General features: G+C 38.7%; 1 protein-coding gene across 2 annotated transcripts in view; it reads right to left on the bottom strand.

Annotated features, from left to right (window-relative positions):
• The window catches only part of LOC146002485 (small G protein signaling modulator 1-like), a 408,832-nt gene extending 395,232 nt beyond the window's left edge, over nucleotides 1-13,600 (bottom strand). For both annotated transcript variants that reach the window (XM_083140359.1, XM_083140360.1), the window contains exon 1: nucleotides 13,370-13,600. In XM_083140359.1, the coding sequence (XP_082996485.1) occupies nucleotides 13,370-13,388 (19 nt within the window). In that variant the 5' untranslated portion in view covers nucleotides 13,389-13,600. The remainder of the gene's footprint in view (nucleotides 1-13,369) is intronic.
• Nucleotides 13,601-18,438: the final 4,838 nt, after the last annotated feature.

The raw sequence follows: 18,438 nt of genomic DNA, 5'->3' as shown, positions 1-18,438 counted from the left end.
ACTTAGCTTTTCTCTCACTTTTGACTAATCGCGAAGATAAGGATGACATGATGAAGGGACGCTCACAAAGAACACCCACGCCGAGATTCGAACTCGGGACCTCTTCCGTCGTAGCCCGCTGTGTACTTTCTGAAACGTGTAGGTCGAGGAAGAAAGAGGCTTTTCTAGGTACAACGCTTAGTTAGCTGAAAATAGGCTATTTGAAATTTTGCACAAATTAATCATTATACTTTCAAAAGGTTTGATTAGGTCCAATTTATGCGAAGATTAGTCAACAAATTTAAAGTGGAATCCGAACCACTAGCGGGCCCAATCCGTGATCCCTTAATTGCAAGGCGATGACGTTAGCATTAGGCCAAATACTGCATATATTTGTGAATTTTAGGCCATACACAGCATAATTTCTATAATTAAAGCGAGAAGACTTAGGTGGGCAGGCCATGTGGCACGAATGGGAGAGGAAGAAAAAAGTTTACAGGATTCTTGTTGGAGAACCTGATGGTAAGAGACCTGGTGAAAGGGCAAGACGAAGATGAAGGGATAACATTGAGATGGACCTAAAAGATGGAAAATATTGGATTGACCTTGCCCAGGAGAGGGACAGAAGGAAGGCTTGTGTTGCCGCATAAACCTTCGGGTTTAAGGAGGCTAGAGAGAGAGGGGTCATAAAAATCATATATGTGGTATAAGGGGTATTAACTTCTTCCACTCCACCGTTTTTACTTCTCTGTACATTTAACCTCACTTCTTTCCCACTTCTTCCATCCGTGCCTTGAAAGCAGCTTAATATAGCCCGAACTTCATAATGGGGCCATACATAGACATCGTTTTCGTCCTTAGATTCAAACTGCAATACACAGTATGAATAGAAAACTCGGAATTGGCAATTACCTTAATTAATGAGGTTGTTGTTAATTCAAAACAATATCTCTGGAGGTAATTAATATACAGTTAATTGCATTCTGCTTCTATTTACAATTGTACAGTCACGGACACTGACGGCTTGTAATGAATACATTAACTTTCAATGGAATCGTTACAAGCCGGCAGTGTCCGTGACTGTACTACATGTGCATTATTCAAAACCCCTCAACCAAATCTCAAATTTATCAAATGCGCACCTATGCTTCCCTATTGGTACTTCCAATGACGCAGGACTATCTCTACTTACTCTGAACTTGAGATATTTCGGAACAAATAACAACCTCCTATAGGACTTTTCTACTCTTGCGGCGGGCGCTCTATAAATGCTGACAAGGGAAGTGGGCAGCGGGCAACACGCAGCAGACCAACCAGATAAGAGCGGTGGCGCCGAGAGTTACGACGTCGAAGGGAGGAACTACTAAGTGCACCTCGTTCCACAGGACCGTTTTTCGATTATACGAGGGAGGGACTTAATTCGAAAAATTGTGTTTAAGTGCAAAGAATGTTTTAAGGAAAAACAGTTGACAGCAACTCAACTCATGGGTAGTTTGCCAGCCCCTCACGTCAATCCAGGCCGAGTATTTGCAAATACAGGTGTAGATTACTGCGGCCCATTTTCAATCAAGAGTTGCCAACTCAGGTCTTCAAAAATCACGAAAGGAACGGCACTCACGCCAGGACACTTCTTAACCGGTGATTCGTTACTGGCTGTACCACAAGCAGACTTTACGTCATCCACGTCGAATTGCTTGTCTAAGTGGCATTTGAGCCAAAAAATGACGCAACATTTTTGGAAACGGTGGGTAACAGAGTACTTGTCCAGACTCCAGCAGCGGCCCAAATGGATGGAGGAGAAGGAAAATCTACAGATAGGAGATCTGGTGTTGTTGAAAGAATCTACCCCTCCACAGCAATGAAAGCTAGGAAGAGTAGTGAAATTTCATCCAGGACCAGACAAGTTAGTACGATCCGTGACAGTGCGAACAGCTGATGGACAATACAGACGTCCAATTGTGAAACTTGCTCCTCTCCCCTATTCTAAGGAGACATAAGTGTACTACATTGAAATTATTGATTTTGGTTGAAATTAATATTTCAACGGGAGGGAGTGTGTTCGGTGAACAATGTATATAATTAGTGTTTTATCTTGTTTTCCATTTTTGTGTATATGTGTGAGTTATTCATGTGTGAAGTGCGTGGGAGTAAAGAAACTGCGGAACCTCCCGCATACTTGATTACGGGAACTTACACCCACAAGTAAATTCGGGAACGTCCCGAGAGTTGAGTCAGGCGCGCTTAGCTTGGGCGTTGCCACGAGAAAAGAACAGTCGTCATCAGAGAGTCGTCGTGAGAAGAACCGTGACACACGCGCGCGGTTACAAGTGCGCTGTAGAGACATTCTACAGCCGAATAGACAGTCCTTCGTGTATATTGTTTAGTTGTTGTAGTCCTTCGTATATGTGTATTATAGACATGAAATGTATGTATATGTCGTCTTTGTGCGTCTGTTACTTAATCAGACACCGTGCGGGAACCGACGCATTTAGGATGATTCGGGCCAGGGTGGAGTTCAGCCAGTTAGCCAATGTAGTGCGGGGCTTTCTGGAAACATACTCAACAAGAACTATACTCTGTCCCAGATAACTGTAGAGCAGGCAAACGAAATCAAGTCTGCGGAGTGAAGCGAGATGGCTCAACCAATGAACACGTGAGAGGAGCGGAATTGCGTGGAGTGGGGGAAAGCAACCGCCTTCCCAGCTTCGCTCTGGCCACTCGATTTCCCTCGCTTCTGTGACGCTGTGCGCGGCCTCGCTCCACAGTTAGCTGGGACAGACTATAGGGGATAGAGTTTTAGCGCGTCTCATTAAGCAGCACCATCTTTCGGTAGCCCGCTAGGCAATACGAGATATTTCATAAATACATAACTGTTCTAATAGGAACTTGGATATTCCAACAGGGGCTGGCTTCCACCAATGACTTCTCATGTCAATGAGTTCAGTCCATAGGCGTGCGTGTCGTGTCGTTTGCGCCGAGGCTTCTTATCGGTTCATTTCCGCCGTCAAGATCTTCCTTGGTTGGTTTTCCCACAATCCAGAGTGTCTTCACCGCCGCGCGCACGTGTGTTGATGGGCACATGGTGCATAGTGCATAAAGTGGACTAAATCATGACGTTGCACAGCTGTGTTTGCACTGAAATGTTAAACCTATCCAGAGAGTCAAATATGACTTTTCTTTACTTATTTCAAAAAACGTTACACAGGATTACTTGTATCAATTTTATTTCACAACACAAAATACATAAATCAGCATCAGCCTATTAACTATTAATTATTTATCGTTAATCGTTAAAAAAAACATTGTAAATACAGTATTGTTAAAATGTACACTTTGGAAGCAACATAAATGTGCCAGTCTATTACACTTAATTATTATACACTACATAAAATCAGATAAACACAACTGCAGCTGGGCAACGTCATAACCACACGTGCGCGCGGCGGTGATGACACTCCAGATTGTAGTAAAACCCACCAAGGAAGGTCTTGACATATGTCGCGGCGGAAATGAACCGATAAGAAGCCTCGGCGCAAGCCACACGGACTCGCGCAGACCATCTGATTAAGGGAGGCAACAGCCTTGATGAAAATTCAGTCAGACAAAGAAAAACGTCACTCCATCTCACTGTTTTATTGTATTGATATGTATGAAACAGGGGCGTATATAGTGTGTGTCCGGACCCACCGAAAATCACTTTATTAGAAAAATTCCAGCTTCCAGGGCACAAGTTCTCTGCTCCTCTTCCCCTTTATTTTCCGTGTTTGTGGTTCAGACTAATTTACATATAAACATGATTTCGTACAGCAGTTTGAAAACAACTACACATAATTTATGCATTTCCAATGTGTGACCAATTTATCCTGAGGGTAGATAGATGTAACACAACTAGGCTAACGAATAAAAGACGTGAGTCTTAGTAACAAGTAATTTGCTGGAGAACGAAGTGACATAGTCCAATCCTATATACGAAATAAACCCGCCGTATTGCGTGGAACTTTCGTCGGCTTGAAAATGCTTAATTTGTTAAAGGGAATAATAATATTGTTTAATAACGGTAATAGGGTTCCTCTACACTAAATTTCTTAGTGAGAGTCTTAGGAGGGGCAACTGTCCACCACCCCATGTGCACGCCTATAAGGGTCTAACACCGAAGATGCCCTGCCCGTTCAGTAGCGATGCTTTCGTCCACCAAGATCCTACTTACGCTCGTAAAAATCAGGTCTGATTTGGTCCCTCGGTTATTTAAACCCGGCGCTTATATTCGAACCCCTTTGGTAATGCAAATCTCCCTTCGACTTGAAAATCTTCCACTGCAACGCATAGGCGGAGTTCTGGAGGGGCTAGAGGGGGCCTGCCCCCAACCCCCAACTTAAAAAAGACTAAAAAATAACACACGATTAAGTTCAGTTACTACATTTTTGTTATGAAGCCATACCGTAAATTTTGACGTTTGGCATGTTGGCATGTGCGGCAATAGCGGGTCTTATACGATTTGATTGATGTGTACAGTTTGAAGAAAGCAAAACGTAAAATGACTTTGTGTTGAGTCAACAGTTACTGCTGGGGCATCAAAAGAACTTTTCAATTTAACTTTTCTAAAATCTATGAAGCTTACTATTCTACCGTAACATTTTTAAAGTAATACGAGTTTTGTATCAATAAAAATTTAATGAAATGCAAAATGCTTCTTTTAAAACTGACAACCAATATACTAATTAATATTTGTTTACTTAAGCGAGGAAATTTAACATTTTCAAATCTAAAAGGCTAAGTGTTTTTAAGTTGTGTTTTTTTAATTTCCGGGGGAAGGCCTCCGAACCCCTTATAAACTAGGGGATATTCAATAACCCTCAGGTACATCATATGCTTCTCCCAGAGTCAGCCCCCCCAAAACAAAAGCTCAAACTCCGCCCATGCTGCAACGGTTATTTTATCGAACGAGAGCTTATCATAGGGAAATCTTGCATCAAGCAAATAAGAACATAACATATACATATTTCCATACCCATATGAAAGCATATTATTAAATCTTTATACTTAATTTCTAGGTACAATAAGTTAAATGCAATAAAAAGAACAGTAAAGACCAATCCCGATATTTTCAAAGATAGATTTCAAATCCTATTAGGCCATTTAAGTCGACGTAAATGGGGTGTTTGAAGTGTCTGTTGGAAGTTCAAGAAGAATTTTACAGGGTGACTACTCTTGGACCAAGTATAATTCAAGGCGAACTTTCCAAAAATTCAAGGGTACAAGCAGATGTTTTCTCTATTCCAACCTTATGCATTACCGCCTCTCACCACCAACACACATATACACACAAATATACTAATGTCCAAAATTAAAGCAATGTCCCACTTTAAACTGTAGGTTCAGTCCCGATTAGCCTTAGAGTGCATAAAGTGGACTTAAAAAATCAATCAATCGAGAATATCGCTTGTCTTGTAATGCAGCTTTAGTATAGAAACTTCATATTCATCTCATTAAAGCGCCAAACACACATCGTAGCAACAAATTATTTTTACATCCATTTCTTTGCAAGGTTTGAAGAATATTAATTTAATGGGGTGTCAATACTTTCTTAAGATCCTGAGATATTTAGTCTTTTCCTTTTCCAGCTTTTCCTTTGGCACATTCGGGGTCGAAAACGTGTGGATGCCTTATCGCTAAATACAATCTCCAAAATGTAATGTTCGAACTCTATCTCCACTACAGAAATTCCTTGACAATCTAAGATTTAACACTTTATCAAGAGCTTTCTATCTCCCCCTTTAAATTTCACACTCAATCCTACCACCAAAATTTTCATGCCAATTTTAGACTTACTGTTAATATTTAAGAGTAAATATCGCCTCCTCCAAAAAAATAATTCTAAGTCTCCACACCAGAATTTCCGCAACAGTTTAAGACAAAAGTAATACACAGGAATTGGATACCCCCTTCAATTTAATGCCCAATCCCCCTCTAACTAAAATACCCGCCATAATCTAAGACCTAGAGTTGGATACTGTCCCCCCCTAAAAGTTTAATTCAGAATCCCCCTCAGAACCCAAGTGTCAATTAAGGCCTAATATATAGGAGTTCGATACCCCCCCTTCAGTAATGCCCTAAACACTTTCATTTCTTCATCTAATGGATTAAATATGGTGTATTTAAGGTGTAAAATTTTTACATATATTTTGGAAAAGATATAAATGTTTAATTTTATATTATTTGAAGGAAAAAAATTCCCCCAAAAATCTCGATGGCGCAACCTGCGCCATGAAAACCCCCCTGTGGGCACCCCTGCCAGGATTTATCAACAAAAAAATCACTATAGCAACAGGTTAAACTTGGCAAATTTATCAACAAAAAATATCACACGAGGAAAGGATTTCTGTTTGTTGCTTTAATTTTGGACACTAGGGTATATTTAAAATATTTATTTTAAGGTGCGGAGTTCACGTTCGCCACTCAGACTCGAAATACATCTGTAAACACAAGTCTCAAATGTTACGGGATATACCGGGTGGACCATAAGTCAGTTGTCACTAGCAATCGTTAGACTTTGTTTTGCCTAGCGTGGTGGAAGTCAGTTGTGAACTTGACTAGTGCGTATTACCCAGCATTCTTACATTGGGTAATACGCACTAGTCAAGTTCACAACTGACTTCCACTACGCTAGACAAAACAAAGTCTAACGATTGCTAGTGAAAACGCCCACCCTGTACTAATCTATGAAGAACTGTTAATTTTATAAGAATTTCAAACTCAAATTTAACTAATCAACTTCAAGATAACTTATCTTGCAATAATCTTTCGTCTGTCAGATTGTTCTGCAAGGGGCACTAACGAAGTAAACGGATTGAGAGAATTCGGTTTTATTTTCCACACAGCTTTCTTGTCCTTCCTCAATAAAAATAAAAGCTAAACTTGCCTCAGAGCATTTATAAATGTGTATAAATTTGAATTGATAAAAGTTGCAATTTTTCACGTTTACATAGGAAACTTCACGCAGAATTTATATATAATTCCGGGAGCTAATAATTCACGCAGAACTCCTGCTGAGTAGTCACCCTGTTTTACTTCTTGAGCAGAGTTCAGATTAAAGAAAAGACACCAGACTTTCGTTCCTGACATACCGAGAAGGGGGATATGGTGGAGAAGAAGGGTTATTTTCACAGAGCGAGTGCCGGATGCAGCCCCATGAAATTGCCTTATGAGAAATTATTAAATAACATTTATTGACTCTTTCCACACACAAACAAGACTCAGAGTTCTGTGTCCGGGTTGGGTATCGAGGATATCAGGTTAAAAATTTTCAAGCGATGTCCATGCATAAAGCGGCGTTCGATATCCGGGGGTGTGGTGGGCCCTGTGGCGGAATGGTTAGCACATCGCGCCACGTCGCCAAGGGTCCAATCCTGGCCTGTGCATGGATGTTTCTAAGTGTCCATTCATCAATTTCATCATGTCATCACTTATCTCCATCTTTGCAAATTAGCCATAAAGCAAATAAAAAAAATACCCGCACACTGATTCGGATCACATGTTTTTTTCTGAGTTTTAGTGAATGATAAAAATAAGTGAGAGACATTCCTGCAATAATTGGTTATTAATTATGGTATTTTTTGTAATTATTATACTTAATAAATTATTACACATATATAATAAACAAAGGTAGCAGTGGTTCAATAATAAAATGGTTTCATGAATTTTAGTGATAAACAAAAAGTATGGACCTGTGAGGTCCCCGCTCAGGTGTTAGTTTGTCGTACGGCACGGATAAGCTACGATTAAGAACCAGGATGGGCCAGCCGGTAAGTACAGACGTGGTGTACTGGTTAGAGTTATTGATTAGAATGCAAGAAGTCCTCGCTACTAACGTTCTTCTCGCCAACGTCGGGCAATACATTACGAACAGTGGCGTGTCCAGGGTGGGAGAGGATATTGCCATAAGCGTGCACACGGGGAGGGGGCAAGGGGGGCATTTGGCCCCCTAATCATTATTTTTACAGAAGGAACAAGTAAGGTATTTTCCCATGGGGTATATTAAGCCTATAATAATGTTACCCCCTTTAAAAACAACACTTGATTTTGAAATTATCGCATTAATGTAAATTACTATGACTGAAATCAAATTATACGTGTGAAATATATACTTTTAGCTCGACATTCAATTTCTAAGGGGTAAGTGTGGCGATCCTTGCCCCCCCCCCCTCTTTCCATGTTCCTACATTATTATAATTTCAACCAGAAATTTAATGTAGAGGAATCTTATCGCTGTTGTTAAACGATGTTATACTCTTAAAGAAAATAAAGTATTCTCAAGCTCATTAAAGTTCAAAGCAACTACGGGGTTAGGAGGTGCAGTAGCGCAACCACAGGGGCGGGGGGGGGGTAATGAGCATTGCCCCTCCACAACCTTGGACGGAAATCAATTCTAGGAAGCAAAGGGGCAAACAATGAGGTAAAAGAAAGAAAGGCTATAGTAGAATCTAAGAGTTGCGGGACAAAATGATACTCAAGATGGAATTAGTTGTCACGTCTTTCTTGCATTATTTCTTCCAGACGGCCAAGAGTACCTGCAGGGTAGCACAATGGGACATTGCCCCCTCGATATCAAATTTTATACAAATAAAGATACATTTCGTAACGTTCGCAGTATCTGCTTTCCTTAGTCTTGTCAAGTTCAGAGCTGTAGCTAGGGGGCGGCGGGGGTTGGCCCTGGGCGCCGAACGATCTAAATGAAGAAAATTGTAAAAGAGAATGCCATGACGCCCCATGAAAATTTTTGTGTCATATTAAATCAATATTGTTTTCAGTTTGCAAAAATTTGGATCTAAAAATTTTCTTGCTCGCTTCGCTAGCAATTTTATTGTTTTCTCTAATGCATTGTAAATTACCAGAGAGAGAAGTTATAAGTACTACGTACTTCAGACTCTTGCTGCTAAACAGTTTTGTCTTAAATACATGAACGCAATTGTTTGGAGGAATAAAAGCACGGCACATTTCACAGACAATTTATTTATTTATTCGTTATGGTGCCTCTATCTTGCTGCATATATACCTAGGTATATATTGGATCCATTGTCATATATATATATACCCATCACTGCAATGAAACTAAAACAGATAAAATTAGGTTTTTCTTTCCCGGCTGAACATTCATCAAGGCTTTTGCCCCCCCCCCCCTAATCAGAGGGTCTGCGCACGCCTATGGATATTACCTACCTCTTTTGGCCTAGATTTTCTGCAAAAAGAAACGAATACACGAAAACATTCTCATGTATAATACCGTCATTCCATACATTTCGACCAACCCTTGTCGATACACCATTTTCAAAAATATTAATAACACTGGTCGACATTTTGAGAAAACAGTTCGGATATTTCCAAATCAATAAGTGTTTCTGGAAGTATTTTGAAAGCTGATCACGGAAATGACATCCAATTTTTCCCCATCCCGTCTTGTATTTTCACAATTTCACAATCAAAATTCTCATATTCGCTATTACATCACATTTATTACACAGCGCAACAAAATAAATTTATACAAGGGAAATTTCGGTTGTTTACAAACCAATCGGTGATTTTGTAAGTATTCTGAATTCTAATCACGGAAATGACATAAATTTATTTCCATCACGTCAGGATCTTTCCCTAGGTCAGGATTTTTCTCCACGTCACTAAGTTCAATCAACCATCCATTTATAGCATTGAGTATTGTATATTTTGTAAAGGAAATTTTCATTAGGGATTTCGAAAATAAAACTACGTAATCAAATTCCATAGAATTTGCATGCCTATGTGTCATGTGAAGGTGGATTAAATGCTTAAAATTCTATACGCATTTATGGTTCAAAATTAAGAGGATTTGTATTGTAAAAAATCAATATTTTACCACCATCTAAACATAGGGAAAATAATGAAACTACACATTTTGTGAAATTAAGGCAGTTAGTATGTTTTCTGAAAAACTAGACGTGATGGGTAAAAGTGGATTTCATTTTTGGAATCAGCATGCTGAAATTATTCAGAGACAACACACAGTCATCTGCGAGACGTCGAAACCCATGTCCACATGTCCCATGTCCATTCCATTTCAAATTTTTCATAAAAGCACAATTTATGGTGATCTTGGAACAAAATTAGCCCTGACACCTCCTGAAAACTATCGCATGGAAATTATTGCACAATTACAGCCCATAAAATAAGAGAATAAATATATCTATGTTTACAACTTCGAAGACAGTAGTTTGTGTTTTAAGAATGGCAGGTTTCAAATTGTGACAGTATTTATCAGTGGCGGCGATTAGCCACCCGATTTTTTGCCCTCGCAATGGCCTCTTAATGCTAAGGAAATCTAAACTGTCCTTTCCCCCCTCCCCAAGTTTTGGCATCCAATTTTCTCCTACTGGTATTTATAAATGAAGTACTAAATATAGATACATAATTGATGACTGTAAGCAGGGTAGGGTTACATGAAGCCAATTCCTTTCTTGCTCAGGTTTTCTCGTGAAGAATAACGACGGATTTTAAAAAATGTAACCCCTTACGAAATTACTGGACACGACACAGAAATATGTGCAGACAGAAATATATATTACGTAGTGTGTGCAGAAATAAGCCTACTATTGCGTCAAAAAATGCAGCACTTTAACTACCCCAAAAAATCGTAATGCCATGTTAACAATGACAGATGTCCAAGGTTTTAGTAACAGAAAAACAGTTGGTCTAGGAACGGGAAGGGGGGCGGTTACAGCGATACATTACACCCCCAACTTTTGGGGAGGTGGTACAGTAACCCCCTAAATCGTTTATCCTAATTGTACCCTTTACACCCTCTCAAATACTACATTGTGGTATTAATTAGCGCACTTTAACTCTCGGAAAACTTGATGAGAATGTTAAAACAGTTTAAAATTAGTTTAACAAAATGGAGTGAAGCCCATGACCTTATCTTTTACGGAATTAGGCTATAATTTTTTAAAAGTGTTAAAAATTATCTTGAAAAAGCCATAAAATTTTCAAAAAATGTTAACATATACTTTTTCTGAATATTACTTTTGTCTATTGGCAATATAAGGTTATGCAGATTCTACTTTAAAAATTGCAAGCTCTTCGGCCTGTTCTGGAATGGAATATGTATACATATATACACACACCCATGCTCGAACACACACAAATTCACTTGAGGATTAAATTTCTACACCCCCAAAATCATAAACAGCCTGCGCCACTGGGGAGGAATGATCGAATGTAATGGGATAATTCCTTGCTTTCTCGGAAGTCTGTCCTAGATTATAAGTTTTGCCAAATTTTAGTGCACCAGACTTTCTTTATATTTAGGAAAACTGGGGTATTGAACACACTAGCGACACGCTACTGTCTGCAAGACAGTATTATCTAGACAGTAGTATCTAGAGGTGAGCCCATTTGTTATGCAGTCAAAAATCGTTATTCAGCAGGCCGAGGTCTTTTGTAAATAAACTCGTTTTGAATATTAACTGCTTGAATATTGTGTTTAATTGCATAAATAAATATGGTGGAAATTCATTAATATGTCAAATTCATAAATTAATTTGTTTAATATGGAATAAAAAAGAAATCCCTCAACAGTGAAAACAATCCATAATTGTTCCTCTGTTTAAAAAATGCGATAAAATGAACTGCAATAATTACCGTGGAATTTCTCCACTCTCAACAACATATAAAATATTATCTAACATTCTTTTAACAAGACTTACCCCATATGCTAATGAAATTATAGGTGATTATCAATGTGGATTTAAACGTAACAGATCAAATTTTTCACATTAGACAGACACTTGAAAAAGAGTGGGAATATAATCAGAATGTCCATCAGATATTCATTGATTTCAAAAAAGCATATGATTCGGTCAAAAGAGATAAATTATATAATATATTAGTAGAGTTTGGATTTCCTAAGAAGCTTCTTAGTATGATAAAAGTATGCACCAGTGAAACAGAAAGTAAAATTCGTGTGGCTATTAATGTGTCTGACAAATTTACAATTCATGATGGGTTAAAACAAGGAGATGCATTATCTCCATTGCTCTTTAACTTTGCCTTAGAATATGCTGTTAGGAAGGTAAAAGAAACTAACGAAGGACTAAAATTAAATGGTATGACTCAGTTGTTAGCATATGCAGATGATGTAGACTTATTAGGGGATGATATAAATACAATTAAGAATAATGCTAAAATATTTTTCAAAACTGCTAAAGAGATAGGTTTGGAAGTTAACAAAGAGAAAACTAAATATATGCTTACAGGCCGAAACCAAGTGTTAAGTAATAATCAAAATCTAATTATTGATAACAACTCGTTTGAACCAGTTTCCAAATTCAAATACTTAGGAGTAATATTAACAAATTAAAATTATATTAAAGAGGAAATAAAAAGTAGGCTTAATTCAGGAAATGCATGTTACTTCTCTCTTCATAAACTTTTGTCTTCTCGTTTAATATCTAACAAACTAAAAGTTAAAATATACAAAACAGTAATTTTGCCTGTAGTATTATATGGGTGTGAAACTTGGTCCCTTACATTGAAAGAGGAACATAAATTGAGAGTATTTGAAAATAAGATCCTTAGGAAAATATTTGGACCTAAAAGGGATGAGGAGACAGGTGAGTGGAGAAGGTTACATAATTTAGAACTACATAATTTGTATTCATGTCCCGATATTATTACAAGTAGAATAATTAAATCAAGAAGACTTAGGTGGGCAGGCCATGTGGCATGAATGGGAGAGGAAAGAGGAGTTTACAGGATTCTTGTTGGAAAACTTGATGGTAAGAGACCTGTAGGAAGGCCAAGACGAAGATGGAGGGACAACGTTGAGATGGATTTAAAGGAAATCGGTAGGGATGGAAAAGAGTATATAGATCTTGCTCAAGATAGGGACAGATGGAAGGCCTGTGTTGCTGCAGCCATGAACCTTCGGGTTTAAGAAGGCTAGAGAGTTAGTTAGTTATTGTATAAATAAAGCAGTGTAACGTTGCAAGTCAAACGAGTTCGTTTTACAAAAAAAAAACATGCTGTGAACACTTAACGGGTCTTGTGTATGTGACATCGCTAAGCCTACTTGTTCATTCTATTACGTTTCATGTTCGTTTTGCATACCTAGCATGTATTTCACGCCACCAACATGATGTGCAAGGGCTACACTTGAAATCATCACACCATATTGTACGCTTGTGTTCGTTCTACCATGTTTACTTTCCGCTGTGAAGATAACGTTATCATTTTAAGCCAAAGGGGAGTGGCTGGCAAGCGAACCTTGCTGTACGATCGATGTGTGCCAACCAGCTGTGGCTGACGTATGAGGATGTAAGCTAAATCGTGCTCACTACACGAGTCAAACAGTATTTGTACTTACCAGCAGTAGAAACAGCCATGTTTATGTCCTTTGGTGGGAATGCCGGCCAAGAGTTGTGCTGTCCTGAGCGATTGTTCGCTTGTTCGTCGTGGTTTTTCACTTCATGGTTCCCAGAACTGAAGTATGTTCATGTGTAGATTGTGCGGTGGCAAGGCCACACGTTAACAGAAAAAATGGATGTACACGTTCATACACGAACACGGGAACAACCGTACTGTGTCGTCTGTAGTGACAGTCGGCAGCAGATAAACGAACAGCGCAACGCGTCGCGCGAAATCGCTCTCCAGCCAGCCAATAGTGACGCGCAATGTTGCCAACTGCAAATTATTAACACTAAACTTATCAGCTGATTCTGAAACCTAGATGTAGAGGGGGCAAATTCCCTCGACACTGAATTTCTAAATGAAAATATTAGGGAGCAACTGCCTCCTTGGCCCCACTTATTCCTACACTACTATATCTTAGTAGAAATATTGGGATATTATATGAATGCACAATGCTTGACAGAGAGATGGCCTGATATTAAACGGTTTGATTGCTTTTCTTGATCATGAGTACATTGTTTTCAGTGCACCAAACCTTCTGTTGATATTCGTAACCACAGGAGTGCGCACACCATCTGATTTGGGGGCAGGGGCGCCGACTTGTCAAAATTTTGGGGGGGGCTCTGATCAGTGAAAAAAATTAATGAATGACTTCTCCCTTTTTTAAAGTTTTGGCCTCAGTGTTCGGAATCTCATAAAAACCCATGAATTCCTCAAATATATCAAAGTTTTCGAATTCAGAATATTAATTGTCAACGAATGGATATGTCACCAGTTTCGTCAACCATAATAGCAAAATATTCCCGACTTTTAATATCTGCTACCAATAGCAGATCAAAATAGATCTTCCTAACATATCAATGATCTCGTTCTGAATGTCATGTGAGAGCCATGTGTAGCCCGAACGTCCCATCCACTACCCTAGTTCGTCTTTAAACTCTTTTTTTAGTAAAAATGTTAACAATACTCATAAATACATACTTAGTATATAGTGTTAAGTCATGTGTTTTGCTGTCTCTGGTCATAGCCCCCCCCCCCCAAAGTTGATGGTTTAGCGGTCTCAGCCCCCCAAAGGTGATGGTCTAGTCTAGAACATTTCAAATGTGTATTTAAAGTTAAGTTCATGTGGCACAATTCAGAGTAAACTTATCTGGTAGCAGAATAATACATTAGATTCTCTTAAGCAAAATTATTTGTTCTCTTAAGCAAAATCATTTGGGGGGCTCTGCCCCCACATCGTTAACATTGGGGGGGCTCGAGCCCCCCAAGCCCCATGGAGTCGGCGCCTATGTTTGGGGGGAAAGGGGCAAAAGCCTTGCTGAATTTTCACTCGGGGATAGAAAACTATATTCCGTCACACTGTTTTGCAAACACTGTTACAAAACAGTGGCGTATCTAGAATTGGTCCAGAGCCCACGAAAATCCCATTCTTGTAAACTGTACGTTCAGTGTAATTTTAGATGTAATTATTTCACATGTCATACCTCTAATGCGGAAATGTTTACTAAGTAAACAATAGCGAATCTAAACAAACGTTAAACTGAAACTTTCACTACACACACGCTCTTTCGACTTGAATGCACATATCATATATTTACAAATATTGGATAACTATGAAACATTGTTGGTTCAACATTAGAATGAACATCTACAGGCCTACGAAAATGCCCTATCCTACAATGTTAGTCTTCGTTCAGTTGGTACAAGTGTATTAAACACCTCCACTTTGTCACTGACACATCCAATTACATAAGAACAGTGGCGGCGATTAGGGGTTAGTGGGAGGAAGTTCCCCCCCTCACTGTGCTAAACCTTATCTACCAAGGAAAAGTAAACTCTCCTTGTCCTCCCAGTTTTGGAACCCAATAGCCGCCACTGCATAGGAAATAATGCCCCCTCGTTGCTAGGAGCTTTTATCGACCTGACAATTTATAGTTTTTGTTTTTAAGAATAAGATATTGTTTATTAACAGCAACAAATTTCCTCTACGCTGAATTTCTAAATGAAAATATTAGGGGGCAACTGCCTCCTTGTCCTCCACTTATTTCTACACTGATAATAATATAGCTTAGTAGAAATGGTTCATAGGACTAGAAATTGCTAATATTTAGATCATAAATCAGAAAGAATGGAAAGTGAAAATGCCGTAAATAGAAAGAAGTTAGTGTTTTGCCAGAATATGTATTTTTTCTGCCAAACGTTATTGCACTGCTACAAACATAGAAAACAGAATTTTGCATATATGCCACAAAATTTCAGGAAGGCATAGACAACTTCTGCGGGAAACTTAGAACCTATTGGGCGTATCCATGGGGATATTAACCCTTCTTTACAGTTCATTGTACTTTATTTGCTTTAAAAAGTGTTCCCTTTTGTAATTCAAAATTAAACATTGTCCGCGCTGGGAAAGTATTGTTCACCTCCCCCGGGAAAAACTATTGTCTGCCCCCCTGGAAAAAATGGTTTGCTTTTTTCCCTTCCCTAGAAAAGGTCTGGGTATGCTGCCGTCTACTTTTAACAAATTATCTCCGGATTTTGGATTATTTGATTTCAAAAGGTCAATTTATTTCATGGAAGTGACAATAGGCTAAGTTTCTTGTAACGATCGTTGTACGGATGTTACTGAACTCACACCAGTGGCGGAGATTGGGTTCCAAAACTGGGGAGGGCAAAGTCAGTTTACTTTCCCTTTACAGATAAGATTTAGCATAGTGCCGGGGCAAGAGTGGCATCTGCACCCCTACGTTTCCACCTAATCGTCGCCACTGACTCACACTAAAGTTCCTTTCATCATTTGATCCAACATCATCAATTATGAATTTATCAATAAAGTGAAAAAGTAATTTTCTTATTCATTTTGTCTGACAAGCAAGATAAAGGTATTATACAAGAGTCAACACACGATCAAATTCTCTCTCTGGCTTGTTTCTCATTTTTTTCAAATTTCTCTTCATATCTCTCACAGTATACCTCTGTAGTTTCTTTCACTTCATACTCTTCCTTCTTTGTAAATTCCAAGTGATATTTTTTCTTTATAAAACTTTATATTTCGTATCCTTTTAGCATCAACAGATCTTTGAATTTAAAATTCTTCACAAATCATTTGCCCATTTTCTATCTTGTAAAAATTAGCGCCATCTGTTATCTTCATCTGTAACTATTCTTTGAATTCACTCATGACGTCAGTGGATATAGGTCGTAGCCGACGATACGTAGGCTACGATATAGGTAAATCTTGCAGTAGTTTCATGCTGTAATTGAACACGCGGAGAGTTTTTTATGTTCTCAAAACGAGATAATGTTTTCCTCCCCGATGAGAGTAGAAACATTTTCTTTCGAAATCACACCAGAATTTTTTTTTTCTACTTGCCTTTCCTGACAGTGTGTTTTACATTGATCGATTTGCTTTATTTTACTTCGCTTCTTGGGCCATTTTTGGCTAATTTGCGAAGATAGGGATGATATGATGAAATTGATGAATGGACACTCACAAACATCCATGCCCAGGCCAGGATTCGAGCCCGGGACTCCAGTGGCGCAACCACAGGGCGGGCAGGGGGGCATTGCCCCCTCAAACCTTCGACGAAAATCAATTCTAGGGAGCAAGCATTGACTGCTAAGCAGCTAAGGGCACCTGCAGGGGGGCACAGAGGAGAATTGCCCCCTTCGATTTCAAATTTCATGCAAATAAAAGTACATTGCGTAAAATTTTCTTCCTCTCTTCGCTCGCAAAACCTGCTTTTCTCAGTTTCGTCAACGTGGTGGCTCGAGTCAGTCATGGGCGCCGAATGATCTAAATGAAAAAACGTTGTGAATGCCTTGACACCCCGTGATATTATTTGCACCCTATTAGGGGCAAATAGGGGGCAAGGGGGTGCAAACATTGACGTCAAAGGGCACCTGCAAGGGGGGCGCAGAGGAGAAATTGCTCCCTTCGATTTCAAATTTTATGCAAATAAAAATACATTTCGTAAAATTTTCTTGCTCGCTTCACTCGCAATTCCTACTTTTCTCGGTTTCGTCAAGTTCAGAACCTTAGCTAAGGGGCAGCGGGAGTCGGCCACGGATGCCGAGCGATCAAAATGGAAAAAAGTTGTATAAGAGAGAATGCCATGGCGTCCGGTGAAATTATTTGTGCCCTATTAAATCAATATTGTTACAAATTGCAAAAATTGGATCTAAAAATGTTCTTGTTCGCTTCGCTCGCAATATAGTTGTTTTCTGTAATGTAATGTATTTAAATAATGTGTTGTGTGTATATATATATTGTATAAACTTTCAATACGTACACGATTAATGTTAGCATGTTGCATATAGTATATTTTCTTATTTTATGTCCCTCCATGTTGCATATGTGTCAGACATAAAAGTTATACATGTTATATGTACAACAATTATTATCTACGGAATGCATTTACCATTCATTTTCTACCATTCAAAAATACAGTTTGTGTGTTTGTTTTCCATTATTAGCTAATGTGAAATTGAGGGTGTTGAAAAAATATATCAAATAGTTTGTTCCAAACAAATGCTTTAGCACCGACTTATAGGCTACCCCCTTTTTGCGTAATTTATGAGGATAATAAAGTTTGTATACTACTACTACTACCACTAGTAATAATAATAGTAATAATAATAATAATAATAATTCCATTATTATTGTTGTTGTTATTATTATTATTATTATTATTGGTACGTTTATCCTGGTACTTGCCCCCCTCCCCGGACCAAAATTCGTGGTTGCGCCTCTGCGGTACCTTGGCGTCGTAGCGCGATGTGCCAGCGTGTATTACAATGAACACACTGCTTAGCTGTAAAAAATTCGTGGTATAGACTGAAATGTTTTTTTTTTTTACTCGTACTCGCAGAGGGGGCTGATGGCGCTACAGCACCCTCCAAAATTTTGAGATAATCAACATTTTCAAATTAAAACAGTGAAGAACTTAGGGAAAACCAGAGTGGCAAATGGAACCTCCACCCCCTTAAAATGACTCCCGATTGTCATTTTTGTGAGTAGTAAGTTAT

This window comes from Lepisma saccharinum, chromosome 18 (assembly GCF_977018435.1).
Source record: "Lepisma saccharinum chromosome 18, izLepSacc3.1, whole genome shotgun sequence".
Classification (NCBI taxonomy): domain Eukaryota; kingdom Metazoa; phylum Arthropoda; class Insecta; order Zygentoma; family Lepismatidae; genus Lepisma; species Lepisma saccharinum.
The sequence above is the reverse complement of the archived record's forward strand: the minus strand, read 5'-3'. Positions and strand labels throughout refer to the sequence as shown.